Raw genomic sequence first — 16,332 nt, 5'->3', positions numbered from 1 at the left:
TCAAGGCTCCTTTGAGAATGACAAGCTCAGATACAAATGGGATCAAGATCACAGAGAAGTTTTTTTGGGGTTCAAGTGACGGTTTTGGTTATGCCATCATATGCAAACGATAACAATCTCATGCATCCTTTTCAAAAGTAAAAAAAGGAAGTTGTCTCATGCGAGCTCTGCAGCTACAGCTCACGCTGGTAGGCAGATGCTCCGCAACCACACATTTAGTCACAGGAGCAGCCCAGAGCAGCACTAAATAAAACACACAAGTACATCACATTGAGAACACGAAGAGGCTTGTAAGACGTACAGGAAACTCTTGAGCAGCTTTATGGACTAAAAAAAAAACCCCCAGAAGACTTACGACCAAAATCTTCAATTTGATTCTTCAGGGTAAGTTTCTCCTTTTTGAAACTTCTGCTTTCATTTTCTGTGGATTTTCTGTGGACAACACGCCAGTGCTCTTCTGCTTCATGCCTGCTTTTTTGTTCAGCTAACTGCTTCAGTGGATTATTTAGTTTGTATAAATTCAAAGATAATAAAAGATTGTTTTAACACTGCAATCTGCTCTGTAGCTCCTCTTTCCTGAAGTCATCAAAAAAAGCCAAGCTCTGTTGTGTTAGGTCAGAAAATACACTGCATTCTCTGTGGTATTTTGTCATGTCCAGTAATGGTCAGTACAGCATCCTTTTAAGCACTCAAGCCCAGAGTAAAGTGCTCTAATTTTCTCAAGGGCAGGTTATCATATTTCCCTCTGCCTTGGTCCTACTATTTCATTTCTCTTAATGCTAAGCAGGCATCTTCAGAGACACAACAGTATTCACACGCCCATGTCTCTGAGGGTGTGTCAATACCTCAGTGGTTTTGACATTAACATCAGATTTTTTTCAAAACTTTTTAAACAAAGGAAACAGTACAGACGACGAAGATTGAAGTCTGGTGAGTCAGCTCGTTTGTTACTGCTTTGATTGCCACTTTATAAAAAAAATGCTTTAGTTCATGAAGAATGTGCTACTGCCGTGGCATGTTGCACTGCTTCGGTATATGGATGGCATGTATGCAGTTAAAGGGATGTTTTTCACAGTTTAGATTGCGCCTCAGTGAGAATACAGAGCAGATTATCTTTATTATTGTAGAGACATGTTTGTGCAGCATTAAAAAAAACATACATGGCTCACATTACTGAGCATCATGGATCAATAAGTCATAAATAATACACCAGGACATAATCACATGATGTCGGAGAGGTTCCTGTACAAGCAGTTTTACAATGAAAACATTTATAGACATGCAAGCTTAGCATTTCTTTCTTTAAAATACTACCGTTTCAGTTGTGCGATTGAAAGCATCTATTTAATTCATCTTTTACATGATGTTCAGCAAAATGTTTTTTTTACCACAACAGATGTTCTTATTCTCGGTTTTTAGTCCGTTGTTGTTTTTTTTGCTGTGTTCCTCCCATGATGTCCATGGGGTATAACACAGTTTCCACTGAATCAGTAATTCCCCATTTTCTGACTCAAAAAGAGGAACAAGAAGCCACAGAAGATTTCTGTACGGTCTCATGGCCCTTAACGCATCTTTCTTTAACATCGGGGCATAGTGTCTGTTTACTATCAGCTGAACTTGGAATCCTTTTAGACTGTGAATGTGTAACCACACTGTAAACCAATTGGTCATGTCACAAAGCAGCAAGCAGCAAGAAGATCGAGTGCTGTGTTTCTACTGTTGTCAAGGAAGTGTTTTAAATAAAAACTCCTTTGTTAGTCACTGGTTGAGGAAACATCACATGTCTGAAAGCTATGCTCGTGCCATTTAAGACGGCTTAGATAAGCCCCTGTGGTAAACATGTTTCCGATTCTGCTGATGCAGCCACGCTACACGCTCTGACCTGAATTATTTACAGTGGCTCATGGCTGTGTTTGTAACCAATTCAATCCAAGCAGTGTAATGACATAGTTTTATATGGTTTAACTTAAATCTTTACTTTGATTCCTCCAATTGTTGTAGATGACTTACTGTGGACACAGATTTGGGTGTACAGTGATTTTATTGCCCTTTTTCTCATGTTTCAAATTTCTGCAGGCTAAATAGGACTCGATTAGTTGCTTTTAGTAGATTTTTTCAACAAGAAGCACCCAGAGAGAACAAACCTCCACCAAGACAGCCAAGACACTTTTAAGGGAATAATTTGGTATAGTTTGGTATTTTGTAAACAAAATTTTGTAAACAAAATACAAAAATTTGTATTTTGTTATTTTGTTTACAAAATACCAAACTGGTACTTTGTAAACAAAATACCAAACTTGTGTAGGAGAAGCTAACGGATAATAGGTTTGTTATAATATTGATTTTTACAACTTGTAACTAGACGTAAATAACTGACTAGCAGCTCATGCTCTTTCTCTTGACATTACTTTCTTTAAATCTGTAATGCATTTGGGGTTAAATGTAAAAGTGAGGTCAGAGGTTAAATTTTGACATGACACACATACAACCACTACCAAACTTAGTCTCCTTAAAGCTCATAAACCCGGTTAACTACAATTTAAATGAAAATAAAATTTAAAAAAAGCACCAGTAAAATGGTAGTTACTGAGTGTCTTAGTTATTAGGTATTAGCAGTGAAACAGTAACAGTGTCTTGAAAAAAATCTCTACACTTTGTATTGAAAACTCCTTGCAGCACCTCTGTCACTTCTGGATTATGTATAACTGTGTCGTATTTCCATGCAGATCACTGGAGGAAAGGGTGAAAAATGAAGAAATCTGAGATGTTTGGTTTCACTCTGGAGACAGACGACAGGACAGAGGAGGAGAGGTCGCGCCAAAAGATGACTAAGAAAGATGGTCTGGCTTTGAAGTTGAGCCCGGAGGACCCCAAGACACCTATGGACACTGATTACCAGGAAGAAATGGAGAAGACGAAACCTCAGATCAGATTCAATTTCAACTTTGACAAGTGAGCCTCTCCATGCAGTGATAAAATGAAGTTTGCCTCAATATAACACTCATTATAGGATTGGTGCTGGGTATTTTCAAGCCCCAAAGTGCTGATTTAATAACCCTCAGCAACCCAACTGTTACACTTTTTTGGTTTTTTGTATAGAGGGATTCGAGGTGTGGATCAGCATGATAACAGGAGAGACAGCAAGACGTATAACCGTGACAGACTGTTTGAAGCAGTGGCCAGCAGAGATATCAGCAAACTAGATGGCCTTCAAGAGTACTTGCGCCAAAATATGAAGAAACTCTCTGACTCTTTGTGTGAGTGTTGGAGGACCGGTAATGCAACAGCTGCAACTAAAGTAGAACATGCTGACCTATGTGTTAACCACATGGATTTGTGTTTACATCCACAGATCGGTCCTACGGTAAAACGCCCTTAATGAAAGCTCTGCTGCACCTCAAAGATGGCAGGAATGAGACCGTCGAAATGTTGATTGACATTTCAGAGAAGATGGGTGATGTTAAGGAGTTTGTGAACGCAGCCTACACCAACAACTACTACAAAGGTAACAGATTTTCTGTGTCCGGGAGATTTATTTGAACTCTTTTAACCTTGTCACGATATCCGTATTCCAGTATTTTTTTTCCAGTAATGCAGTGGACATGTTTAAATAAGACTCATTTTCTTGCAGGCCAGACAGCTCTGCATATAGCCATCGAGAGGAGAAGTATTTTTTATGTGAAGCTGCTGGTCAGCAAAGGTGCAGACGTCCACGTCAGAGCTTGCGGGAAATTCTTCCAACCACACAAGGGTCCCTACTTCTACTTTGGTGAGCACATGCTGCTGCAGAGAGGAGTTTCCTCATGCAAAGATCATATGCCGACGCAGTGAGTCAGCCAGTTATTTTTGTAGTTTTTAGAATCAGAGCAGAAGTGTGATTTTTTTTTTTTTTTTGAAGGAACAATATGATGGCCCAGTTTCCTCGATCAATACTTAATACTCAAATATGTATAGAGGAACAATGTGCAAGTTGTTCAAAGGGAAAGATTGTCCTATTTTTGGACATGCTACTACCTTTCCAAGTTTCTTATTCTTTTGCAAAATGCAGAATTCTGAATTACATGTGAGTACATTAAAAGACCAGTACAGCTTTGAATCTCGAATGAGAAACAAGAGCGAACTCAAGATAAGTAAAGGTTTCCTCGGGTTCCCTTTAACTATGACACCAACTATATTAGTATCCCTATCTACATACTGTTACATAACCTCTGGTACTTATTAAAGCCTTAAAAGTCACATATGATACATTTTTCTTTGGCGTGTAACAGTATACTCTTTAATCAAACATAAAATAATTGTTTCAAATGTACAGAATACCTGGAATATTAAGTAAATATGATCTTCATGTTGGCCATAAATTTCACAATTTATAATCAATTAATTATCTCTCTGTAACTCATCTTCCTCTATTACCAGTTTAACAAAAAGATTATTTGGGTCAAACTTGCTCTTCTTTCGGCCAGATAGTTTTTACAAATGCTGATTTTTTTTTTTAATCTAGTTAATGGCTAAATCAACGACTTATATTAGCTGATGGTTTCAAGGCGGTTTCACCATATGTGTGTTTTTCTGTTGCTGCCTGGACAGAATTTTTTTCTGCATGAGCAACAAAAGCTTGCTCAAACATCATTGGTCAATGGAAATTTAACTGCAAACACACCACAAAGAAAAACAGAACACTCTTGCTACCAACAGTCTCATCCTTTGCTTAAGGATCCCGAAAATAAATTTTTCCAGTTTTGCATTTGCATCTCTAGCTTCAGAGGGAAGATAGAGATAAAAATGGACAATACGAGTAATGCAGGAATCTTTCCCCCACTGATAGCTTCGTGTGTAGTCCCTAAATCATAGAGGAAACCATGACTGGATTCAAAACTAGTTCACAATATAATGCAAGTTACAAAAAAATGTTTCCTCAGCTGCTCGGTGAACCTCAAAAACCAAGCGATGAACTGCAACAGCTGGCAAAATTTATTACAGTGCAAGTCTTGAGTATTTAAAAGTAGAATGGGAGGGAGAGCCTTCAGTTTTCAGGCCCCTCTTCTGTGGAACCAGCTTCCAGTTTGGATTCAGGAGACAGACACTATCTCTACTTTCAAGATTAGGCTTAAAACTTTCCTTTTTGCTAAAGCATATAGTTAGGGCTGGACCAGGTGACCCTGAATCCTCCCTTAGTTATGCTGCAATAGACATAGGCTGCCGGGGGATTCCCATGATGCATTGAGTTTTTCCTTTCCAGTCACCTTTCTCGCTCACTATGTATTAACAGACCTCTCTGCATTGAATCATATCTGTTATTAACCTCTGTCTCTCTTCCACAGCATGTCTTTTATCCTGTCTTCCTTCTCTCACCCCAACCGGTCGCAGCAGATGGCCGCCCCTCCCTGAGCCTGGTTCTGCCGGAGGTTTCTTCCTGTTAAAAGGGAGTTTTTCCTTCCCACTGTTGCCAAAGTGCTGCTCATAGGGGGTCATATGATTGTTGGGTTTTTCTCTGTATCTATGAAGCGCCTTGAGGCGACTTATGTTGTGATTTGGCGCTATATAAATAAAATTGAATTGAATTGAATTGAATTGAGCTAACCGTCTTTTCTTAACATTTTGTTAGGAAAGTGGGAAATAGTTACAGTAATTTACAATTTACCAAATTTTGACAAGATCCCCAACACCTCTGGTTAAAATACAGCCACAACCCATGATAGAGCCTCCACCGTCCTTTACAGATGGGTGTAGACACTATTTGTTGTACCTGTCTCTTGAACTCCTCAGTACCACCTCAGTGCCATTTCTTTCTTTCAGATATTGTTCATCTGTTGCAGATAGTCTTTTTTTAGGCCTGCCAGTTCTTTTGTTCTCCACCTATCCAGTTTCTTCAAACTTTTTAAGGACACTTTGCACACCATGTCGACATATGCCAAGTTCTTCGATAATAGCTCTTTGGGAATCACCTTGTTGGTGCAAAAATATTATTTCATGTCTGTCAAACTGTTGTTTTTGGCATTTTTCATAGATTTAACTAAAGAAATTAGAACAAAACATCTCTTTTTGCAGCAGACTAAGTGACAAAGTGCTTAAAGATACAATTTCAAATCGGTTCATTGTTGTCTGGTATGTGCAGACACAACACTGGTTCGTTCCTTGACTTGGGTATCCTTTTTAATGGTTGAATGAGCAATGGTCAATGCCTATAATACAATAGCTGTAATACTTTTGCACAGTACTGTACTGTTCAGTACTGATAGCATGAATTTGTCAGCTTGCTCTTTAATGGTTTGGATTGACTAGACATAGAATGGACCAGCAAAAAAATAGTCCCTTTTGACTGATTTTTAATTTTCAACCCAGTGATGTGATCGTGGCTCAAGAGTTGGGAGTTTGTCTTGTAATCAGAAGGTTGCCGGTTCGAGCCCTGGCTTGGACAGTCTTAGTCGTTGTGTCCTTGGGCAAGACACTTCACCCGTTGCCTACTGGTGGTGGTCAGAGGGCCCGGTGGCGCCAGTGTCTGGCAGCCTCGCCTCTGTCAGTACGCCCCAGGGTGGCTGTGGCTACAATGTAGCTTCCTATCACCAGTGTGTGAATGACTGGATGTGTAAAGCGCTTATTGGTCCTTAGGGACTAGCAAAGCGCTATACAAATACAGGCCATTTACAATTTGATGTAATGTTCTGTACTGAAAGAAGATGGCGCAAAACATGTTTTAAAGCCTTTAAGCACTTATTTTTTAAATCCAGTTACATCTGTGTCAGTTGTTGAGGGCAGGGCTCCATGGTGTAGCCTTTAAACATTTAGTGTTTCACTTCCACTTTCAACACCCTGATTTTGATTCAAAAAAATAAGTAAGGCTGAAATAAAACTTTAAAATATCATCAAATCTTTGTCTGCAGGTGAGCTGCCCCTGTCTCTGGCAGCCTGCACCAACCAGCCCGACGTGGTAGACTTCTTAATGGACAATGAATACCAGCGAGCAGATGCTAAGATGGTAGATTCTCAAGGCAACACGGTCCTGCATGCCCTTGTGATGGTGGCTGACAACTCCAAGTGCAACACAGAATTCATAGTCAGCATGTACGACCGTATCCTAAAGATCACAGCGAGACTGTATCCCAAGGTGCAGCTGGAAAACATTGAGAACAAGAAGGGCCTGACACCTCTCAAAATGGCTGCCCACACTGGCAAGACTGGGGTAAAACACTGCAGTTTGACATTAAGAGTACTACCAAGTGAGAAAAGCAACAGTGAGAATGAAGTGCAGAGCTCCTTTACTACTGACAGGGCAGAAACTATACGTTTTGGTGGGATCTGTGGGTTTCTGGGTTTTCAGAAATAGATCAGACCTTCACAGACTCTCTTTGTTCTAGCTTTCCTTTTTACTTGTCTACAGCTGTTCTCACACATCTTAAGACGAGAGTTCCAAGAGACTGGAACCAAACACTTGTCCCGTAAATTCACCGAGTGGGTTTATGGGCCCGTCCACTGCTCCCTGTACGACCTGGCCTCCGTGGACTCATATGAGGAGAACTCAGTGCTGAAGATACTGATCTACGGCAGCGACATCCCTGTGAGTTCCAGCATCGTGACACCAGTCAGAGCAGTAGTTGCATGCTGTTCGGTTCTCAAATGTGCATCCCTTCCTTTCTCCTCTCAGAACCGTCACGAGATGCTCGAGACGGAGCCTCTGATCCAACTGCTTGAAGAAAAGTGGAATAGGTTTGCCAGTGGAATGTTTTTCTTCAACTTCCTGTCCTACCTTGTGTACTTGATCATCTTTACTCTCCTAGCCTACTATAAGAAAGAAAGCATGGTAAGCTGACTGACACAAAAGAGGTGAGCTGTGCAAGCATCACAGACAGGCCTGTGTTAATGTGGATGATGTTCTCTCTGTGCCCCACAGCCAATGCTTCACATTAACCTCAAGACTGATGATCACCTGTACATTTTAGCTTGGCTGCTGACAGCAGTTGCGAACTGCTACTTCTTTCTCATAGGGGTATGTAGTTAACTTTGTGTTTGTGTACATCTACTTTCTTATATCACCACCTAGTGGAAGTTGTAGTCCAGTAACATGACTGATTACCTCATCTGAATTCCTAGATTATAGATATGATGAGGAAACGACCAAAGCTGGAGACCCTGCTGGTTGACGGATATTATGAGATTCTTTTGTAAGTAGCAGGCATGCTCAAAATTAAAGTTACCTTGTGGAGTTTTCTCACCTCTTTATAATGCAGTATTATTCCTGATACAGAGTCGCAACTTGCATTCGTGCAGCAATCAGCTGAAGCCCCTTTACTACTAACATTTCCTTTTAATAGTTTCAATTGACTGCAGCAGTTGTTGTGATTTAATGATGTCAAAAGTTTGGACACACCTTCTCATTTAATGTGTTTTTCTATTTACATTGTAGATTCTTACTGAAGGCATCAAAACTGTGAATGAACACATATGGAATTATGTAGTAAACAAAAAAGTGTCAAATACCTCAAAACATGTTTTATATTTTAGATTCTTCAAAATAGCCACCCTTTTCTTTGATTACTGCTTTGCACACTCTTGGCATTCTCTCAGTGATCTTCATGAGGTAGTCGCCTGAAATGGTTTTCAAACAGTCTTGAAGGAGTTCCCAGAGATGCTGAGCACTTGTTGGGCCTTTTGCCTTCACTCTGCGGTCAAATCTCATCCCAAACCATCTCAATTTGGTTTAGGTTAGGTGACTGTGGAGGCCAGGCAATCTGGTGCAGCACTCCATCACTCTCCTTCTTGGTCAAATAGGCCTTACAAAGCCTGGAGGTGTGTTTGGGGTCATTGTCCTATTGATAAATAAATGATGCTCCAGCTAAACACAAACCCGGATGGGATGGCATGTTGCTGCAGGATGCTGTGGATGCACTCCGACACCAAAACACCTCCTCCTCCATGCTTCACAGTGGGAACCATGTATGTAGAGACCATCCGTTCACCTTTTCTGCGTCGCACAAAGACACGACGGGTGGAACCAAAGATCTCTAATTTGGACTCATCAGACCAAAGCACAGATTTTCAACGGTCTAATGTCCATTCTTTGTGTTTCTTGGTTTAAACAAATCTCTTCTGCTTGTTGCTTTTCCCTAGTAGGCGTTTCTTAGCAGCTATTTGACCTCTAATCTGCTCTAATCGGTTAACTTGCGATTTCTGAGGCTGGTGATTTGGATGAATTTATCCTCAGCAGCAGAGGTGACTCTTGGTCTTCCTTTCCTGGGGTGGTCCTCATGTGAGCCAGTTTCGTCATAGCACTTGATGGTTTTTGCGAATGCACTTGGGGACACAAAGTTTTTGTAATTTTCCAGAATGATTGAAGGTTTGCAGTGCTGTCGCCAAAGCAAAGGTGGCTACTTTGGGGAATCTAAAAGATAAGACATATTTAGAGTTATTCATAAATTTTTTCTTTGCTACATAATTTCATATATCTTACTTCATAGATTTGATGTATTCAGTTTGTATCCACAATGTAGAAAGTCGTAAAAATAAATAAAAAGCATGTTTGTGTCCAAACATTGGTAAGTTGGTTATATACTTTCTATAGGCATTGTGCTTCTTTTGGGAAAAAATAGGTTTTTCCACAACACTTTGCAAATAAATGGTTTGTGGAAGATGTACAGCACAGTAAAACTCCTCAGCAGTCATGTTAATAGTTATTACAGTGCTGCCGCTGATAGTCTTTTGCAGGGTGTCCTCTTCCTGATCTCCACTGGGCTCCACCTGTTTGGGAGGGATGAGTACCTCAGCTTCCTGGTGTTGTGTCTTGCTCTCAGCTGGGTGAACATACTCTACTTCTCCAGGGGCAACGAGCACATGGGCATCTATAGTGTCATGATACAAAAGGTAGCCCTCGCATGTCACGCAGTTCCACAGAGAAGATAGTAGCAACTGATCCCATCACTGAGGCTCTCTGTCTCCTTGTTTGCAGATGATCCTCAGTGACATCCTGCGCTTCCTGTTTGTCTACATCGTCTTCCTCTTTGGATTTTCAGCAGGTATTATACCCTCTCTAAAAAGGAGAAAGGTTTGCACAAAAACATCTGCATTTTTTGATTCCATTTAAAAAGTTTTACATACAAAATACTCTTTTACAAAAAGAGTATTTTGGGACAGAATCTGCAGCTTGTGTACCCTGATCAGACCTGCTTAACCTGCTGTAACCTGCTTCCTATCACAGCGGTGGTCACCCTGCTCAAAGACCCTACAGCGGACAAGTCTCCTGATAAAGAGCTGAATACAACAAACACCACTAAATCACCTCGTTTTCTCCTTGTTGGTCTTGAGGAGGATTGTGTCAAACCCACCTTCTCAAACATCTCCTACACTACCCTGCAGCTCTTCAAGTTCACCATTGGCATGGGCGACATGGAGTTCATCCAGAATTACAAGTACATAGACGTCTTCTATGTGCTCCTCATCTTCTATATCATACTTACCTACATCCTGCTGCTCAACATGCTCATCGCGCTCATGAACCGCACTGTGGAGAAGCTCACCAATGAGACCACCAGCATCTGGAAGCTACAGGTCAGAGTGTTCAGAGCTGATGTGAGTATATAAGTGAAGTATGCGTGATTTAAATGATGTGACTGCTTTCAGAGGGCTATCACTATCCTGGACATGGAGAGGAGACTGCCCTGTTGCCTGAAGGGTTATTTTCGCTGTGGGGTGGAGAAAAATCTCAACACTGCTACCGGAAAGGACCGCCGACGGTGTTTCAGGTTGGCTTCTATTCAGTTCAGTGACAGCACAGTGGTTAGTCACACATTTTCAAAGGGCTGCAAATGCCCTGGACATTCTAGCTCCAACATAGGGTTGACATTTGTGGTTTAGCATCTTCATAGCTTTTTTTTAAATGAAATCTAAGCTTTTAACCAATACCATCTAATGTTTCTGTCAGTTTTGTTGACAAAGACAACATGTTAGCAAGCAGACATTAATAGATACCACAAAGATCAACATGAAGCTTCTTCCTTCTTGAATGCTACGCCCTTACCTTAACCCCTACTGGAGATAGAGGCCTCATTTTTTCCAATGACATATTGGCATAGGGCAGGGTTGGAAATCTGTTGATTGAAGTCCCAGCTTCCTGAAGGCTGCAGCTCTTGTACATTCCTAGTTTAAACATGGCAAAAAGTTTCAAATAAAGAAAGATTTATAGTTTATAGTTATATTTATTTATTTATTTATTTATTTTTTTGGGGGGGGGGGGGGGAAGAGAAGACACACTTATATAGATATCAAAAGCTCACGTGTCAAATATGATACATTTGGTGTTACAGGGTTAATAAGGCTGTCTCAGGCACATCAGTGAGCCCAGCGGCCACACCCATCTGCTGTTAAAGCCTTTCTTTTATTAGGAGCATCAGTCCAGAAGAATTTTTTTTTTTAACTGTGAGTCATGCAAAGTTACTCTAATGAAGTCCAAGAGTGAAAATATAGAGCTGCACACGATTATAATACAGGAAGTTCCTTTAGTTTTCATCTAGCAGTATTACAAAATCAAATGTTTCATTCTGCATTTATGTTTACTTAACGACGGGTTGCAACACCTCGTCGTTAAGGAGGTGTTATCAAGACGCGGTTTGATAACCATTAGAACAGTTTTTGGGTTTTTCCAAGAATAGCTGAACAGGCAGAGACCACCTTCACTAGCTTCTGATGCACACGCAGTCATTTTGTTCAATAAGGTGAAATATGACAGATACCACTCAGCTCAGAAAAGAGCTTCAGTGGTTTTTCCTAGTAGTTTTCAGGGGTAACAAGTTATTTGTCAATTATTGTTGTTCCAATCAGCCTCATCTGCACTTTGCATTTATTGCACACCAACATACTAAACCAGCTGAACATGGATAATTTAGCACAAAGCACTATGATGCCAAATGCAGCCTCACAAGTTATGGAGGCCCTGTTGGGTCAAAGCTTTTTCTCTTAAAATGTAAAAAAACAAAAAACAAAAAAACACTACTACATGGGTCTGCATGTCCTGTGTCATTCTTGCTTTTCCCCTGCTTTACAATTGTCCTTGTCCAAGAAAGACTAAAAATGCCTGACATAAATAATGACTATAATCTAACTTAGTCTAACTTTGAATTATTTCAGCTGACATGATGTTCAAATGTTGCATTTACTTTACTAAATTTGTTAGTTTGATCACTACAACGTGCATTAGCACTAGTTGGCTTCTGTGGCTGCAGAAAAACAAAATCTAGAAAACTGGCTGTTAGTGAGCTGCGGCTTGAACTCGCTTGCAGATAAATCCAGACATGTATAAAGACAGGAGAAAAGAACGCGTTTGGGTATTGAATACATAATTATTAGAGTTATTAGTCATACATTTGGCTACGTTTCAGTATTGGCTATATTATTTGTGTTCAGCTGTGCTAAATTGAACCTCTGCATGTGTGTCAGTCTTTGTGGGTTTGTAGTGGGTTTCCTGGTGACAGGAAGGATGATGTATGAGGTCTAATATTAGACTTATTATCTGACTTTATTGGCCAGGTTTTCATATTAAGATTCTTCATATCAAGGAGTATAAAATCCCTTGCATGAAACTGATCACCACTCTGCTGCTCACAATAAAGGCTGATAAAGGCCAACTTCATCAAGGCACAGTAACAAAGGAGAAACAAAGGTTTAGCATTGAAGAGTTCATCCAAGACGCGGCTGTGTGAGCATAATCGATTGATGCACAGTACACCATGTTGTTCGCTAATTTTGTTGACAGCTGATTGATGTGTCACACGGCAGACAGTAATTGGAGCATGTGTCCTCTTGTCTCCTCAGAGTGGAGGAAGTCAACTGGAACAAATGGAACAGCAACCTGGTCAAAATCGATGAGGATCCCGGCTGTTGGGAGCGTGTCCAGCAGCCAGGCACTGAAACCCCGCCTAGGAGCCAACAAAGAGGTGCGGAAACATGAATTCATGGATTTGTGTGAGGGAGGAAAGTAATTCGAGTCCACTAACATTTTCCTGCTTTACCCACAGGGAGGAGCTGGAGAGGCTTATTCATGGATGGCAGTAGGCGGTGGCAGGCGTACCAGTCCACAGAGATGACACCGGTCTAACAGAGAGCTGCTCTCTGGCTACTCAGCCTGACTGGCTGTTTTACTTGCCCAATAATTTTAACAGACATGGATAATCTACTTTACTGACTGATTGATACCCCAGTGTAACCTTCCCAAGAAAACCTTGTGGACACTTTGGGTTTGACTGACAACAGTGTAAAACAGCAATATTTATCAGTATTGAACGCCAGGCAGTGTTGTGCAAATAGCAAAGAAATTTTAAAGCAAACCTTTAAAGCAGAACATTTAATCCAGCGGCTTCTTCTACATGCTGCTCCTGCACGTCAACTGGATGCGCATCCTCTGCTCAAAGGCCATAACCTGCTGGCACCTCTGGTATCGCTCGAAAACCTTCGTGGAGTAATGCCACTCACCAAGGTGCTGATCCTTCCCTCCCACTGTGTGCCCTTTATACTAGGCCCATTTTCATCACAGCCAGACAAGCTAAATCTACTGCGACCAGATCAGTCCCACAGATTTCACAGCTTGCTTTGTCTACTCCACTTCCTGTTCCGGCCTGGATAAATGGCATGAAGCGGCAGCAATTGGTGTAGCAATCACCACCTTTGGCTCTACCTGTCACAGTTACAAATGTGGCTTAGACAAGCCTTTAGAAACACCGAGTCGCTTCTAGGGCTGATTATGAGAGAGACAAATGTGTGTGTGTGTGTGTGTGTAGCTACCTGAACTGTCACAGAGGATGACAAGTACTAGGCTGCCTGCTGTTAATTTAGACAAATTAATGTTCAAGCGAACTGAGTTCAAAGCATAAATTAGAACTTTATTTTATTATTACAATATTACAAAAAGAGTAGCACAACTCTCACGCTCTTGCCTCTTATCTGTCGTACAGAATGACACAAAAGAAAGGCTCGTGGACCTTCTTCCATTTCACAGCAACAGTACAAGAAATAAAGAAAAAAAATAAAATTTTAAATAACAAGCAAATCAAGTATTATAAATAGTCACAACTGCAAACTGAAGCTTTGAAAGATTGTGGGGAGGGGAGGGAGAAGAAAAAAAAATTGTTACAGCTCAAAAAACTACACATTGCTAAAAATATATAATTACAAAATATTACTCATTTTCCTCACTTTACATAATAAAGAATATCTAAGGAATTGCTCTGCCTATTCAACAAAACTTCATTAAAGTAAAAAGTCAAAAAAAAAAAAAGAAAAGCAAAATAAAATTGCTGTTTCTGTGGATCCTTACCATTGCCTCTTCCTTCTTATTTGGGGTTTTCATTAAACCATGCTCATTTTCAAAGGAAAGTCCAAGGACCAAACACTTAAGGCTTTTTAAGGGTCATTAGGGGGTTAGGAGAACAAAACATGGGTGCCATTGCGTTATATCTCACACACACACTGTCTACTGCACACACACACACACACTCACCCTTAACCGTTCCCACATCCACAGGCAGCATTCATACACAATCATTAAACTTTAAAGTTACAGTAGTCTAGTAGGTAAGCCAGTGTACAATAAAATAAACAATGCATTTGCTGTTTCACTTAAAAGTCGGGCTTCGTTTACCTCTGAGTGCTCTTGCAAGTGATCAATTTGGTCTTTTCATTTCAGCATCAGTAGCAACAACATGTAACTCTGTTTGCTGAGGTGCCCATTGTTGGGACCACAAATCTAGCTAGGCGTGTAGTGAGTTCCTACGGGGCATTGACGCGGATTTCATCTACTTCAGAGACTTTTGTCTGTGCCTTTCAATACCTTCAAAACAAATCATCTCAAACATTCAAGTAAACACATTTGTCATAGATACAAAGACGATCTGAAAAGGACACGAACTTTAAAAATGGCACCGCTTCCTAACAGTGTGTCCTTGTTAACCTGACTTTGGTCGCTTTTAAAAAGGTAGGAGTAAATTTTATCACAACCTTCCTTGTCATAAACATTTCACAATCTTGCTGCCAAACGTGGCACTAACGCAGTCTGTTATGCCTTTATTTCTTTTTCTCTTTTTTCTTTCCTTTGTAAACACCTGAATTCATTGCAGCATGTGAAGCAGGACCAAGCATCAAAGTTTTTCAACTTGTTTGCTCCCTCTTGGAACTTAAATATGTACAAACAACCTGATTACAGACTTCCTTAAGTGACGGAGAGGTATCGATCTTGAAGAATCCTATTATACAAATAATGACATTTAAAAAGAAGGAGAACCCCTTTGTGCATGTGTGCATACTGCAAGCTTTGCCCGAGGCCTATTCCAGAAAGCAGATTTAGCCAAACTTTGAGGTTTGTTAACTTTGACATGCTGGATCAGTCAGTTGGCATAACCGACTCTGTGACTCTAACCTGCAGGTTCTTTTTAACCTCCTATTATCCAGCAGTGAATGCAGAGTTGAGAGTTAGGATACTATCTGGTTGAATATTGACTTTGTTGTCCGAGGACTTTCTTCCTTTCAAGACTATCGATCTGGACATACAGCGATCCGTGGACATGGAAGAATAAAATCTATTGCATGCTACATGGTCTTCCGTTATAACTCTGTAGACAGGATGGCAGCTGTCAGGTTCTTAACCACTTTCTCGACACTAAACTGCATATTGGCATAATCCCTGTTTAAATAAAAAAAATCCTCTGCATGAAGCTTGTCCTGTTTATTGGCCATACTATCGTTTATAAGGTACATACTTCGAGTATTATTATCATATCTCATGATATATCCTATTTTATCACAGCGGCATAACATGGTGAAGATGACTGAGGGAGGATGATTGCGTACCTGCTGAAACCAGCTTCTTAAACCAAGCTACATGTAGTTCAGAGTGAGTCTTTGAGTCTTACAGACTGCAGACAGTCCAAAAGTGTTCCCATAGCATGTGAAATATGCACACATGCTGAGGTCAATATATGCTACTGAGCGAATGCAACAAAGCTGTCTTAAAAGGTACAGTCAGTTTTTTTTACTGCAATTCATTACAACACACTTTGACGTTACAGTAATTAAATGCCATCATATCTGTTTGATCCATATTCCAATATTCCACTGCTGTTTCCTGTATTTCAGCCTTCAGATATTGTAGCCAATAAAAGGTAGGATTCCAACTTCCATTAAAAAAAAAATAAGTAAAATTCAAGCTGAATAAAATGTGGCTTTAAAAAAAAAAAGCGAAAGAAAGAAAAAAAGAAAAATGTGACAGATTGACAAACATTCATATTTCCATTTAAAGTGGAAGATTTGCTCTTTATTTACCCGTTGCCATAGTGATTGTTGGACTCGGAGCTCCAC

The 16,332-nt window shown here is 40.3% G+C and overlaps 1 protein-coding gene across 2 annotated transcripts; it reads left to right on the top strand.

The window, feature by feature from the left end:
• The first annotated feature begins 35 nt into the window (after positions 1–35).
• Positions 36–15,689, top strand: trpv1 (transient receptor potential cation channel, subfamily V, member 1). Of its 2 annotated transcripts, none has more exons than XM_026182070.1 (16): positions 36–384; positions 2,727–2,952; positions 3,100–3,257; positions 3,353–3,505; positions 3,632–3,769; positions 6,882–7,180; positions 7,379–7,555; positions 7,643–7,798; positions 7,889–7,984; positions 8,089–8,159; positions 9,690–9,855; positions 9,941–10,007; positions 10,190–10,539; positions 10,612–10,733; positions 12,799–12,920; positions 13,002–15,689. In XM_026182070.1, exons 2-16 carry the CDS (start codon positions 2,750–2,752, stop codon positions 13,079–13,081), a joined length of 2,358 nt encoding a protein of 785 aa, XP_026037855.1. In that variant the 5' UTR covers positions 36–384; positions 2,727–2,749; the 3' UTR covers positions 13,082–15,689. The 2 variants fall into 2 exon arrangements, with proteins under 2 accessions (XP_026037855.1, XP_026037853.1); XM_026182068.1 differs by lacking the exon at positions 36–384 and adding an exon at positions 867–930.
• The last annotated feature ends 643 nt before the right edge of the window (positions 15,690–16,332 follow it).

The sequence above is a fragment of the Astatotilapia calliptera genome, chromosome 10 (assembly GCF_900246225.1).
Source record: "Astatotilapia calliptera chromosome 10, fAstCal1.2, whole genome shotgun sequence".
Classification (NCBI taxonomy): domain Eukaryota; kingdom Metazoa; phylum Chordata; class Actinopteri; order Cichliformes; family Cichlidae; genus Astatotilapia; species Astatotilapia calliptera.
This window is presented reverse-complemented; position numbering and strand designations above follow the sequence as displayed.